At 34.8% G+C, this 15,466-nt stretch overlaps 1 protein-coding gene across 1 annotated transcript in view; it reads left to right on the forward strand.

The window, feature by feature from the left end:
• Positions 1-15,466, forward strand: part of DNAJC1 (DnaJ heat shock protein family (Hsp40) member C1) — a 121,356-nt gene that overhangs the window by 32,096 nt on the left and 73,794 nt on the right. The window contains exons 2-3 of the mRNA XM_074834150.1: positions 9,021-9,122; positions 9,913-9,959. Of these exons, the coding sequence (XP_074690251.1) occupies positions 9,021-9,122; positions 9,913-9,959 (149 nt within the window). The remainder of the gene's footprint in view (positions 1-9,020; positions 9,123-9,912; positions 9,960-15,466) is intronic.

Genomic DNA, 15,466 nt, shown 5'->3' on the forward strand with positions numbered 1-15,466 from the left:
TGCTTTTTTCTTTCCTGTGTTTGTGTAGTTGATGAATTCTGTCCAGATGTAGACCATTAGTCTTTCACTTAGGAAATAATGTCATAATTTTTTAGAGCAATTCTCCAGTTTGCCCAGATTTTTAAAATTCTGATTTTCTTTGACAGCATCTTTGTAGGTTTTGCCAGGTTAGTGTTAACTACCAGTTTAATAGTGATTCTGTAATTCAACTTGCCGGTTAAAATACTGAGTATCAGTGGACCTGGGACAGACCTCATAAAATCCTGTTTGATACACCCTTTCATTTTAGACAGTTAGATCCTTAATTCAATGTATGATTTATTTTCTTTCCAGTTTTTTTTGCACCTGCAAGAGGAACTTCATGATACCCATGTTTTTGTCATTTGTTTAAAAACATTAATTAAGTCAAGATTCGGAAACGATCACTGTCTATTCATTCCAAGTTTATGTAACAGCTTTTGTTTAACTGTGTTCTTAAAATACTTTGTGAAGTTGAGCAACAAATATAAATTAGAGCATTGAATAAGCACTAAGGACTGCTGCAGAGGTACACTTGATTACATGTGTTTTTATATTAGCATCTCTGTGTGCGTATGAGAATATATATAATGGATGTGTGTGAGCATAAGGGTATATAAATTGGTGTCCTTCACTGCTGATAAGGCTGAGGAGGTTGCTGATAAATAGTTAATGTTTATTCTGAAAGTTGATGCCTGTGGGGATCATTCACCATGTAAATGTGTTGATGCGTAAGATGGGTAGATTTTTGAAAACTTCTGTGTTGGAGATAATTGTTTTCTGCTGGCTTCTTGTATGGCTTTATAATATTTTCTTTTCAGCCATGCATCCTATATCTTGTCTCTTGAATGCTCTTTCCTCATATTTTGAACGTTAGAAGGGAGGGTAATAAACACCTTTCAAAAATATGAAAAGTTTTAGAGCTTACAAGTCAATTAAAGATGTAGTCACAAAAGTGACAGCAACAGTTCACGTAACACAGGAATTCAGTAAATAGTAGCCCAGGCATTGTGGGGTGTATTTTTTTTTTTTTTTTAAGTTTATTTTGGTCTTTGGTTTTCTTTAAGACCTAAGTCTGTGGTCATTAGGAATCTCCTTCCAAAAAATTACTCTTAGATTGACATTTGGGAAGCAGTTATTTGAAAAGACAGGCTAGGTGTGTAGGAGCATCTGGGTCACTAATGTCAGTTCTGGTGGAAGGGTGTAACGAGAACAGGATAAGAGGAGGAGGAGGAGGTAGAGGCCTGGTAGGGATGTAGCTTTGCTGATTCTCTAATTTCCTTTAATTTCTTGCCCTCTGGAAAGAAGTTGGAAACATACTAAAGCTGAAATGTAGCAAGAAAACTATATAAACAGTCAAATAGCAGCGCATCTTGTTGTAGGAAGGGTTGGAACTTGTGAGATCCAACACCCCAAAATCTTACGCTGATGCTCCCCAGTGGTGAGTGTGGACTGCATTCAGCTGTCTTTGGGCATAGTGTCACCTCTGTTGTAAATCAGGGGGCTGTGCTATCTAGGGGCAAAGGCATTGAGCAAGAAATGCACTGCAGGAGACGTCATATTTTGCTTTCCCTGCCAACCTGGACTGTAAAAGCAGTGGTCGGTCTTCGTAGCAATTTAGTTCCTGTGAATATGTTGCAGGATCAGGAATTTTGTAGGTAATATTTTTATCTGAGAGCTGTAGACTTGGAAATCTGTGATGCAATAAGCAGATTTTCAAGAGAACTCCCTAGAAACAACTTTCTTTAGCCTATAAGGGAATACACACAGGTATATATAAATATATGCAACTATCTGTGTTATAAAAAAATATATAACATATTATATAAATATATAATCATAAAATGTAATATATAAAATGGAATAAAAATAAATATGTAATAATGTTCCTGGAAAAACATGTGAAATAAATAAAGGATACCTGCTCATTTCTTCCTTTTGAACTACCAGAATGAAAAACTAAATGGAAGTAGACTATAAGTAGTCAGTATTTCGAATTAGTCGGTATTGGCTTGAATAGTGGCCTCAGTTGTTTGATAGCTTTTCTCCATTTTGAATTTGAAGAGTAATTGTAAAGATGTTGAGAGTTGGTGAGCGTTCTCTGCATCTCGGAGACAAAGCTCATGTTAAATAATAACTTGTGGTTATACATGACAGTGTTCTCTTGGGCAATCTAATGTTTCCTAAGTAATCAGTTTCTGAAAATCTAAGTAAAAAAGGTAAGAGGCTAAAATAGTTTCAATACAAGAAAAAAAATACATATAAATACTGTTGTTCAAATTGGTCAAGAAAACCCAAGCCCATGTAATTGTGCACATGTGCTGAAGAGAACACTTTTTTTGGTTTCTCAAGCATGAGGCAGCAGAATTTTCATTCATTTGGCATGCTAGGCTGAAACAGAGTCTTCTTTCATTTGACACACTCCCTTGGAAACAAACATGCCAGTGAAGGGATTGTGCCAGTTATCAGAAGCTCACAGGAATACATTGTGCTGGTTTGTATTCATTTTCATTTCATGAATTGCTTTAAAACTTAGCAACATAAAAAAGCATTAAAACACCTTTTTAGCATTATTTTTAGTTCCTACGTATTTCCCTGCTGTGCTGTTATTCAGCTTAAATCAACGGAATGTTTTGAGACACATGGTTCGGTTTGCAGCAGAGCAGATCTCTCCTGCCTGGGTATACTTGGAACATTCATCTGTAGAGAAGCAGCAAATTTGAGTTTAACTCATTTTACATCCTTGAAAAAGATGAATGTCTTAGAAAGAAGTTCAATAAAAATAAAGGGTAAATTGAACAAAGGTTTTGCAGCAAGAAATTTAAGCCAAAACTCAGCTGGCATCTGTTAACTATAGAAGTTCACGGATAATGCTTGGTCTTCTGGGAGACACTCGATTTTCTTTCCTAGAGTTATATTCTTCAGGATTGCCAGCAGGTCCTTCCCACCTCTGGAATTTGCTACATGGCTCTATTCCCCTCATAGATGTTTTTCCAAGTGCAAACTTGGCAAACTCAGGTGTACTTCTTGGAACTAATCTGGTCATGGGAGTTTAAATTAGGACCAGCTTGCAATGGATGCATGTGAAGCAAATATGGGAGTGGTATTTTAATCAAATTTGATACGGGTAAAGATGAATTTATTTCCTAGTCTCGTGCTGTTGCTGCTGTTAGAGGAGCAACCATGTCAGATATGTCTGCTTTATGTAACTGTTGCTTTTCCTCCTGGTGCTACTGAGCAAATTTTGTGTGTAGAAACAGCATGCAGGTGTGATTTTTGTATTATTATTTCTAAGGGGAAATTACATTCCAAAAACTTGTTTGAGGAAACGGGGATGCTTCTGGTTGTGTGCAGAAGATACTTATTGTGGTATTTAAGACTGTTGGTACTGATGGTGGGAGTTCTTGTGTTTGTTTCTGAGAGTCTCATTTACTTTGTTAAATGTTTTTTTTTAAAAAAGAAAAGGTACAAAGTCTAGAGCGAATGAAATCCATTGAATTATAGTTTTGGTGGTAAGCTTTCAGAGTCAGCATGGCCTTCAAGCAGGTTGAAGAGGTATGTGTTAGTTTACGCTGAACTAAAGTGGGGTAAGAATCGGGTTGGAAGAAGGGTCACAGCTATATGGTTTCCATCCCAAGAATTACCTAGAGGAGGGTTGTGGAGCAACAGTGGTTGCTGTTCTGTCCCCATATGAGAATGAGGCTCTTAGAAGGGGTCATACTGTGTTCCTTGATGTTGCTCAGGGACTAAGGATTGCGGGTATTTAATTGTTGGCCTGCAGTCTCTGACACTTATGGATATTACTTTTCTGTGGACTTCACATGAAAACAACCACGATGTTTAATAGCCAGCTGTAGCTTCTGTCCAGTTACCTGCCCCTGCTTGTTTTGTGAATTTTTGTGGGACAACCTGTACGTCCTGCAGTTTCAAATCATTGAAGAAAAATATGCAATTGTGAATTTACAAAGCTTACTTTTTGTTTCTTCTTCTGTACCATTCTGCTTCAGCTTGTATACCTGATGGTTACCAAAAGGAAAGTAGTGACTTACTCCCCTTCTTCTACACAAAAATTCTGAATGGAATATTTTGTTGAAGAAACCATAAACATTTGAATTGTTCTTGAATAAAAAAAAAACCAAAAAAACACAAGAGTTCTGTAAGTTTGACTTATAATTTGGGAAGGCTGAAAAAGGCCTCCCTGCACAGAGGTTATATACAGGTATAAAGTTCACACTTGAAATAGTCAGCTGGTGCTCTATACAACTGTCACTTTTGGTTACCATATAGCTTCAGTAGCATGTGCCATGGAAGATTCTTACACGGCTATTCAGCAGCACTGTAATGAAATAGGTACACTGATGTCTTTCTCTTTTCATCCATTAACAAGAGATTGGACAAACTGCATGTGAATAGAAACGTGATTTCTATCTGCATACTTGGTCTCCTGGACCATGTGACTTCCCATTGCTAATAAAGATAATACCACCTCTTTGAAGACATCGGTAGGCATATTTAAAACCCAAGATGAATTGAGCACATTTACTGTGTTAGAAGCAGTTGCTAAATTGTAAGTAACTAAGTCTTGTTGTATAGCTGCATTGCACTCAAGGGAACAATTTAGGTTTTGAATTGTATATGTTGGTAAGTGAAAACTATGTAGACATTGATTATTTTTTCCCCTTGACCTAATCACTGTTTGCCTATGGCAATATCTGATATGTTATGTGTTCACCAAGAATTGTCTTGGGACCACAATGAGGGGTTTTTTTAGCTTCATTAGTAATCATAGTTACATTAGGAATAGAAGGCAGTGGAGTAATATACTTGTCCTGTACTACACCGTTTTTTCTGTTTATTGTAAAGATGGAAGTGAGCTCTGTAGGTGGGAGTCTGAGTCTGTATAGACAGAGGAGGAGACCATTTTGAATCTTTGTGTATTTTCAGCAAGAATTTTATTTTTAAAAAATGGAAGGCAAATACCTATTTAGATTAGGGTTTTTTGTGTTGTGAAAAAATTCTGTCTTTTTTCTCCTTATGTATTTTTAGTCTAATATAGAACTGTTCTTGGTACTACTAGAGAATATGAAAATGATGCTGAGTAAAATTTAGTAATGTGTTTTTCATTGTTTGAATGGAAGAAGCTGCCAAAAGAAAATGAAGAGAAGAAAGTGAGAAGAATGTTTCCTTTTCTCCCCCACCCTGGGAATCTGATGTGTATCACCCTTTAGACAAAAATTAAAAATTCCAACAGAGTACCTTAAGAAATGTGTTTAACCTTTGACATACCATTGATTCCTTCAAATGGTAATTTTGTGTGCTAAAATACTTGTTCGTAGTATAAGGGATTATGTGAAAAAAATGTAAAAGATTGAACTTTTAACTTCTACGTAGAGGTCATGTAACTAGACAGATGGACACTGCTTGTTCAGTAAAGTGTTAGCAATTAAAAAATTACCACATGAATACTTGCATGTTTACATGCAGAAGAGGCTAACTGTGGCCTACCTAAATACAGACTTGCAGTTTGGTATTTCTGAGAACTAATTCTAGCATAAAACACCTTTTCCCCCATTGACTTGTCTACTATTTGCGTTTTTTCCCGCTATGCAGCTAACAGCTGAGCAGTTTTTATTTTAGCATAGAGCATTCATTTTGCCTTATCTTTTAATATAAGTGCTTATATTATGCTTTGCTTTTCAAAATATACGTGATGGAGTATTGCCTTTTTTCCTCCTGAACAGCAGTGACTTGTATGAAAGTGGACTTCGATGCTGCACGTGGAAGTGTGTGCTGTTGTTGCAGTGAGAGTAGTTCTCAACTTGTAAGGTCTGTTAACTTGGAAAGGGGTGTGTAGACATGTTCAACTTTGGAAGTATGATGGGACAGTATTGATTTGAAAAATAGTTACCAAGAAATAGGGTGATGCTTTTGATGTTTGTATCCACACGCGGGAGACTGTGTGACAGGCTCATTTACCTTAATTGGTGGCAAAACTTGCCAACCTGAAGCACAGGAGAAGTTGGAGAAATCAGTGAATGCACTAACTGTCTTTAACATCACCAGCTCCTTCAGCTATTAACTGATATGCCTATACAGATGTTATTTTTCCCTGCTTAGATGTAACTGAGATTGAGATTTCTGAATTGTAAATGAAGCTATCCAACGTGTCTTCTGAGCTTTTTCTTTAAAACAAACAAAACCATAGTGTGGTCATGGCTTTCTGTCGCTAATCTTTGGACTTCTGCCCTAACATGTAAAATAATATCTTTGTAGAAAACACTCAGTGATTTCCTGCTCAGCCTTTATGGAAATGTTACTGAAGGTGGCCAACAGAGTCAGTTAGCTATAAATGAAAGTCTCTTAGAACAGCTGACTTCAGTATGGTAGATGTTTCTTTATTAGTTCAAAAATAATTGTTCTTTGTGGCTTGTTTAGGATCATACACTGCTAGGAAGCTCTGTAGTGATGAAAGAGGCTTTTCTCAAAACCTAACGACTTTTGTTCAGGGCAGCTCTAAGAGGACCTGGAACCTTGCGTGAAGATGCCTAACGTTACCCATAGGTAGCATTAATTAGGAAAATGTTTGGAACATGCAGAATTTTCCTGTGTTGTGTTTGACAGTATTGTGAAGAATCGGTTAGCAGGCAGACTTATTGTTGCTTTAGAAATTTATGTGGACCAGTTGTAATTAAATCATTTACAACAACATCACATATTTAATTACAGACTAGTATTATTGTCCCCTTTTTAACCTTTGAGGGGCTTAATTACAATTAGCTGATATGTTCATAAAGATCACTTTCATTGTTTAGCTAAAACCATGGCCAGTAAACTATTTCCTGATTTTTTTATTTGCTATAGTAGTGTTGAAATACTATATTTTGTTTTGAAGACAAGCCCCTGTTGTTTATGAAGTGGCTGACTGGATTGGTAGATGAGGGGAAACAAAACAATCTCTGAATTATTTCTGGTAACTAAGATGAACAATCTGTTTTTGTAAATTTATACATTTTTGTTTCAACTTGTCAAGGTGAAGCAACATAAATATTTAAGCAACCTTATTCTTTCAGAGTTGACTTGGGATCTCTTGCTTTTCTTAAGTATGAAACAGGTAAACTACCATTTGTCCTGATACTTTACACAAATAATAGTGCTTCTCCCAAGTAAAACTAAAGTTGAAATTGCTTAGCTACAACTGAAAACATTGTAACTTTTTTTGCTTGTTTGTTTGAAGTAGTTGGGAGAATACTATGGGACATCTCTTTAATATGCTTTTATCAGATTTTTAACTGTTCATCAGGAGTGTTCCAAAAATAATACCAAGCACATCTAAATGTATGGTAGAGAAGGAATAAGCTGTGGTTTATTCCAAATACAAGGTCTGGAGTTACTAATTTCTTGAGGTTATCACGGTCTCAATCCGTAATTTTTAAAAGATTTATTTACTTTGCATTTATTTCGTATAATTAAGTCTACATCTCAAGAATTTCATGTTTCTTTGTACTTAGAATAGATATTTAGTCACTGTCTCTTCCTTCCTCTTCACCAAGAGTTAAAAATAAACCTGTAAAACAATGGCAATATGAAACAACTCACTGGCAGTAATCAAGCTGGAAGCAAGCTGGTACTTAACCAGAGGAATTCTGCTTTGGTGTGCACACACCTTAGAAATAGCTGTTGGAAAACTAAAAAATTTAAAAATGCATATGCAGTCTTTTCAGGAGAGATCTTCCCTGTGAGTAGTAAAAGCACCTTCCTCTGACAGACAAGAGACTATGGAAACTTCGGTCTTGCAGTAGGGGATAATACCAGCTTCCTCAAAACATAATTTCAAAGCTGAATTTTCTCAAATTCTGCATTTTTCTCTGCTTTATCCCCTTCCCCTTCCCTTCCTCCAGTCTTTCTCTAATATTCACTCCTGGCCCAAACTTGTATACAGCATTATTATAGCCTCATGTCATAAACCTGAAAATTTTAAAATGAAAATAATGATTTGTAATAAAAAGCCTGACAGACTAATTACAGTATTGTGTTAATTATTATCTTATTTCAGCTCTGTTCCTCTCACAGCTAATTCAGATCTGGGTTTTGGTGGTTTTTAATCCCTATTGACACTGTAATTTTGAGAGAGAGAATATACTGGGGAACAATATATATAAAATCAAGAAATAAAAATTGTCAGATAAACAGTTGATTTCTAAAATGTTTTCTTGGACATGTTAGTAATAGAATGCAAGTGGTTCTGTTTAAATGTGATGCTTTCTGGATATTCTGGTGAATGTAACACCTATATAGTATAAAATACAACTCTCGAACCCTTCCATTTCTGGATATCTTTATAGCATGTACTAAATAGCAGTCATTAATTCAGAAATTTGTGCATTGAGCAGCTAAATTGGTACATCATTGATGTATTTTATGTTCTGAGTTCTATTTTTTCTCCCAAATGTGTACAATTCTTATAATGATTAAGGTATAGATTGATGTCAGTGTTACAGTATAGCTTCAAGACTGCAATTTGAAGCTACTTTAGAAAAATACAATTCTTTAGACATGGTGAAGCTGAAGTTGAATGGAAGTCCTATTAGTGGTGAATTACATGTAAATATTAATAAGGGAAGAGTTCATATCAAGTCCTGAGTTGGGAAATTGAGCACGATGATTTACTGAAATTTTTCTGTCTTGAAGATATGCAGATACAATCATTTTCAGTTTTTATTTGAACTTCTAAATGGTGCAGAAGGTGCTCAGGTTAATTCTTAGGCAAGAAAGTGTTTGGAAGTTTTGGCAAATACCATTGTAATGGCTGTATGGTAATGAAGGAAGTTAAGGTGAAAGATGAATTGGGTTGAATGACTGTTCAGTCATTTAGGCTAGGCTAGTTGCATGGTTTGGGTGTTAGAAGTCTCAAATTACGTTGCCTTAGTTCCTGCACTTGGTTGGCTGTCTTGACATCGTAAAGTTCTGGGCATTAGTTTCTGACAGTTTGCTTTGTTTTTCAGGATGCTTCATCTGCAGACATTCGGAAGGCATATCGAAAGCTTTCACTGATTTTACACCCAGACAAGAATAAAGATGAAAACGCAGAAACACAGTTTAGGCAAGTAAGTGCAATGCGTGGCAATAAAAGCTTTAGGCAAAATAGAAGCAGAATTTTTTATGATGATGCCATTTTACTAAGAACAATGGTACACCTTTGAAATTACTAAGTTGAACATTGAATTACATTTTTCCTGACATAGCTAGATTAAAAAGAAGTACACTTTTTTCAGAATTAACTTGTTGAATAACTCAGATTTAGTATTCACCTGTATATTAAAAGTACTTTGAACATTATACTTAGACCTATACTCTTTAGGAGGAGAACACTTTTTGCACTTTCTGTAAGACTGCTTATAAATAGTCTTTTCAAAAATAGTAGGGAAAATTTCTGATCAGTTCTCAGTGCAAGTCATATGTGGGCATAATTTAATGAAAATAATTTTTGTTTCTGAATTTTTGCCTTTTGAATCTTTATGGAATGAAACCACAAGACTTGTAATTAGCTCTACCTTTAAAATACACTTCTGATGGCTTAATACTGGCTACTTCATTTCAGTAAGTAACAAATGATACCTTTTATGTTTAAGGTGTAGCTAAGACAAGACTTCAGTTTGACAGATGTGAAGAGGGGAAAAAAAGTCTTTTGTAGGAGTCATTTGTGTGTTTGACACTTTGTATATGAATATGTCACTTTCTTTTGCATACTGAGTTTGCTTCTTAGTGTTGTAGGGAAAAGTCAAAACTAGCAAAGGTCATGTTGGTAAATGTAAAATACGATACTACCATTCAAACTTCATAAATTCAGTCTTAAAGTAAACTCTTTTGTGAGTCGTTTTTCTGGTTTTGTTTTAGTTGGTGGCCATCTATGAGGTTTTAAAGGATGAACAAAGGAGGCAGAGGTGAGTTAATCTGCACAGGTTCTTAAAGCATTCATGCCAGTGATATACTGAAGTCCTATTTGACTTGGTTTTTAACTCTTCAGTTGATTTTTTGCATAATTTAAGTTTGTAATTCCTATGTAGCTGTTTGTTTAAAGATTGTATGTGGCTTAAAGGGGAAGCTGGTGTGTATTTTTGTGTGATATACTGGTTATTCTCCTTTAAAATTAGTATTTGAGAGAACTTTAAAAGCTAGCTGTTGTTTGGACCAATATTTTAAACAATTATATCACTTTTTGTTGTGTCAATTATCATTGCTTGTTTTATTTAAAGCTGTGATTGAAAATATAGGCCACTGATTCAACTGTCAGTTGTATCTCACTATATCAATAAAAGGTTAGTTGCATGATATGTAGGGATTATTTCCAGTGTATGTCTTCAGCATTGTTTTCTGTTGCTTAGTTCATTGTTTTTTCTTTCAGTTATATTATCTAGAATACTGTAAACTTTATCCATTGACTAATTTGTTTTAAAATAAATGATAGTTGTCCTTGCGGCTTCAGTAGAAGGTCCAGTAGTACCTGAAGAAGATAGGATTAAGAACTGAAAACCTGGGGCTGATCTGCTTTCTGGAAGACTATTTTAAACTTTTTTTTTTCTTTTTTAAGCAGATGACCATTTAGACTAATGATTATCAGGACAACTGGGATACTGAAAGAGTTTTGCTTTCAGGTTTGAGTTTTAGTAAATCATTTTCACCTTACAAGTCTTTAACACGAGACATTTATTGAAGGGTTTTTGGCTTTGTAGATGTCTTGGCAGGAATTCAGGTTTTATAGTACAGATTATCTACTTTTTGGTAATCCTCTCTTGAAGTGTCATGAAGATGTACTTCATAGAAACACTTTTGGAAATTTGTGTGGTTTTTGGTTTGTTTTAATTTCACCTCTCACAAGAGAATTTCATTGTGAAGTTACACTCAAGGAAAGTTTTTAAAAAATTGTTAGTTAAGTGGTTTCAGACCACTTGAAAAGTGAGTTATCCCCAAAATTTTCCCACCTTTTTGTTTGTAAGAGTGTTTACAGTTAGTTTGTGATATTGCTTCTCTGAAACTTAGCTCTAGCATGGAACTTCTAGGAATTTCCTTGCAGCTGTAATAGCTTTCTGCATGGAACTATGCAGTAACTTGTAAAAATAACGTTTTCAAGCCTTGTATACATTACAAATGTATCTAACCCGACTTATTTGCGAGAGTATTGTTAATTAGTGAAGCACAATGTTTATAAATGGGAAGTTAAAGCAGCGGTAGATTGTTCTTCTAGCTTAGATTGATTTCATTGTCAATAACTTATTTTGTACATAGAGAATGTTTTCTTGCACAGTGTGGATGTATGGTTGATACTGCTTCTATAGTTGATTAAACGTAGTGGATTAAATAGTGTTTACATTCAGAGAATTTTCTGGAAATAATATGCAGAGTTTAGAAATAACATGCGGAGTAGCAGAGCTATATGGTCTCTTTGCTCTGACAAAACCTTTATTGATCAGAGTTATTCCACAATCTAATGATAAACTCTCAGTTGAGCTTGTAAATGGAGGGTGGTCTGTCCTGTATCCCGTAAGGTGTTGTTGTAGCATGTCTTTAAAACAAGTCTTAATTTTGTTAGGAGCTGCTCCCCCTGTAATATTGTTTCTGTTGTAAGGTAATTCATGGATTTCTTGCAGCCATGCAGCAAAGGAAAGGGGAGAGTCATGGCTTTTTGTGATCTTCCTGCTTTAGATGTTGATACTTGGCTATGCATTGTGTGAGGTGATTGGACCTAGTGGAACAGGCTCAAAGTTTGCTGTCATGCCCACTCACTGGGGAGAAACTATATGCTGCACCCTTTGTCTCTCGGGGCTTATCAACTCAGTTTTGTCCTGATTCCAGGGACACATATTTGGGTCTGCTGTAACAAGGCTTTCTGCAGATTTCCTCCCTTCCACCCCCTGCTCCCCCGCCCTTGACAGTGTGGTAGTTGTTATTTCTGAAGTAACTTGAAGACCTGATGGGGTGAGATGGAAATTAGTTCAATTTCTTACAAATTAGTTGGTGAGGAATTCTGGCAGTTTAGCTGGGAATCCCTTCACAACTGGACACTGAAATAGTTTGGGGCATGGGATTACACCACCTTGAGAACAGTGAGCTGCAGGCTTCTGCTTGTGTACAGTGAAGTCAGCTGTACCTGCCTCTTCCTTGTTCATCTCAAAAGGGATGTAGTCCAGCATTGGTCCTGGTGTGCATGCAGTGAGTGGAACCAGTAAAGGCAGAATAAGGTCCTGTGCTGTATGAGTGAGCGATTAACTCATTTTGAAACAATAAAACTGGGTCTAATTACACTCTTCCTCTATGTCTTGGTGAATGTCAGAGGTGTTAATTATTTGCGTGTGTGTACAAAAACAGCGTTCGGAAAAGGCAGATCTGTTGGCCTGCTATATGTAATTATTTTCCTAAAACCTTTGTTTTTTCATATTTATGAGTGAATTTTTACTTTATCTGATGGCAGAAACCTTTCTTAAAATATTATGGTTCCTCTACTAACAATTATAATACAGGGCTTTATAATTAAAATGTGGTTTGCTTTTTTGAGAAAGTTTTATAGTTGCATGTGAGGTATACTAATAGTAGTACTGCAGGATATAGTAATATTACTGTGTTAATACTTTTCTCTTACACATTTTGACAGGTACATGATCAAAACATTCTAATATTCTAACGTTAAACATACATGCAACATTGTTTAGTGTAGCAGTGTTTAACATTAAATTAAACATACGTGCAGCAGAACATAATATTTTATGTTTTGTATACACACTGCAGAGTGTGTGAAATTCTACAGAAAAGTTTATCTTTAGGGTATGTAGAGATAGGTGTATTTCCTGAAATACACTTTACTGTAGGGCATTTATTGGTAAATCAACTTGATGATAAATTTTATTAGCCTCTGATTATTTTTTATTTATGAAAAAGTAGATAATTTTACACACTTCTATTAATTGTAATTAGGCAAAAATCTTAGATTTTAGTCTTTGTTACCATTTTAAGGAGCTTTCTTTTATGGACCAGGCCTATCCTTGGTAACAATGTGGGCTTGATTACAGGAAGCATTTGCAAAGGAATCAAGATATACTTGTTTAGAGTAAGAAAGGTGTTTATCTTAGCTCTCGGTATAATTAAATGTCTGTATTCATAGGTATAAATTGTTCTGGCTGATGTTGCACTAGATGTCTCTGACAGTGTGAGGAAAAAAGGCCCACAAAATAAAAAATGCCAGTGCAGTCTTTCTGTAGTTCAGGATAGATCTCATTACTTCACGGTTATAGTATATAAACTGTATCAGATCTCTGAAATTATTTGAAATGTGAAATGCAGTGGCTCCCTTAAAGGGAAAAGTAAATTATAATTATATTAAAATAGATGATACTGTAATTAGCTGCTACAGTTAATGGATTTTTTTTTTCTTGCAATGTAATTGATTATACAAAGAGCTCTGAAAACTATTTAATGAAACTTTACAGAAGAATGAAATGTTAATAATCTTGCAATTGGTTACTTGTTAGTACAAGACTGTGTATAGAATCCTGAGTTCTAAAATAAGGATTCAACCTAAGTTATAAATGTGGATTTTTTTTTTTTGGTCTTTTTGTTTCTGTACTGGTGCTTTTGGGTTTTTTAGCTTGCTGATTGCTACATCTCAGCGACAACTGGCAGGCATACTCAGAATGCAGCAAATCTTTGATATTGTGTACATATATCTGAGGAAAAAATACTGCAGATGTATATTTCTTTTTCAGCGTGATTTTTTTTTTTTTTTTTCCTTACATAGAGTAACAATTAACATAGGTGGCCAAAAGAAGAATGCTTTGTAATTAAATTTTGAATGTAGTTCTTGATGGACGTGGATTAACTATCTTTCATAGTTAATATAGGTTTGTATAAATCTTCTTTAGCAAGAAACTTGCTTTTAATTAAACCACATCCTAAATTTGGATGTCAAGATTTAAAAAACTATGGGAAGCTTCTGAGTTTCAGTAGGATCATTTTCCAGTTGAAAACCTAAAAATCACTGATATCTTTATTTTTCAAATACAGAGCTTAATTACTGTTGAAAGCAGTGATTTATCTTTTAACAGTATATATTCTAAAAAGTGGGTTATAATAGAAGCTATCTTCCCTTAAAATGGCCAGTCGTGTGAGCCATAATGCTCATTGATAGTAAAATCAATAGAGCATTGATTCTGAGACTTAATCCTTGGAGACTGTTGTTCAGAACAGCGGACATAGCCTAGTAAATACAGAGTGCTGTTTAAAGTGTTTAATGCAAGAGACTCTGCTGTCTTAATTTATTTTTTCTTAACAGATAATTTATGATAGAACATGGTTGCCAAACGTTAGTTTGCAATCTTGTTTTACATATTACCGTATTGTTACCATTAGCATATATGGACCTTATTTAATCAGTAGCCACATTTTCAGTACATCAGTTAACAAGCCTTAGTGTATAAGAAAGACAAATGCTTAATAAATTTATAGTAGTATTAAATTCTTTCTTGCATCTACATGTATTTCTCTGAAGTTTTCAAAGGAATAGCATCTTTTGAGAAATGTTATCAACCCAATTTATTTTAAAAATGGTTTTGTTTCTAAAATATTGTATTCTAACAATAAAATAGCAAGTACATTATTATTTTTTAAAATGCTAAATCTTCTACTTCTACTTTACTTCTTGGATAATAATTTTAGTTTTGACAGCATCCTAAAGAATTTGTTCAGAACAGAATTTATGTTAAGGCATCAGTAGTTAGTTCGTTCTGACTTACTGGAAAAGGAAAAAAGTTAATCTTTTGAATTTTACCATAATGGATATTAATCTTAGTATTCTAATAATTGTCATGGAAGATGGAGTTTTGTAATACGAATTTTACTTCTGGTAGCATTTAGAACACTGCAGAATCTTTTGCATAGACATAACGGTGCCAACTTGCACAAATGTTTTATCAGAAGTCTGCTTTTCTAGATGTGCTGAACTAAAGTATATTTTTTCATTGAAAACCATTGCCTCTTTTTCTGCTTAAAAAAATGAATTTGATTGTGGAAATTTTTTTAGTACATCTCCAAGGTATCAATTTAATAACTATCAAAGTAGCTAGTGCAGTTGTTGCATTTAAATTGATTTACATGTCAAGACTGGCAGTTTAGCAGCTGCGCTATTATTCCTGGATCGGTCAATTTACTTGAGAAAAACCTACTACTGAGTTCTACTGACCTGCATGACAATATAGGCCCTATTTCTATTCCTGTAATTAGGCCTGCGACTAACTCAGAATATTTTTAATTAAAATATTTTGGTCAATGTGTTGCACCAAATTAGGCCTTTCAGTGCAGATTTAATTCTGGAAATGGTGTGATTAGAATATGTAATGAGTTGTGTTCAATTTAAGATTAACAGGTTGTGCATCTTGAACATACAGGTTTTTGAGTTTACTGT

Source organism: Strix aluco, chromosome 1 (genome assembly GCF_031877795.1).
Source record: "Strix aluco isolate bStrAlu1 chromosome 1, bStrAlu1.hap1, whole genome shotgun sequence".
NCBI classification, from domain to species: domain Eukaryota; kingdom Metazoa; phylum Chordata; class Aves; order Strigiformes; family Strigidae; genus Strix; species Strix aluco.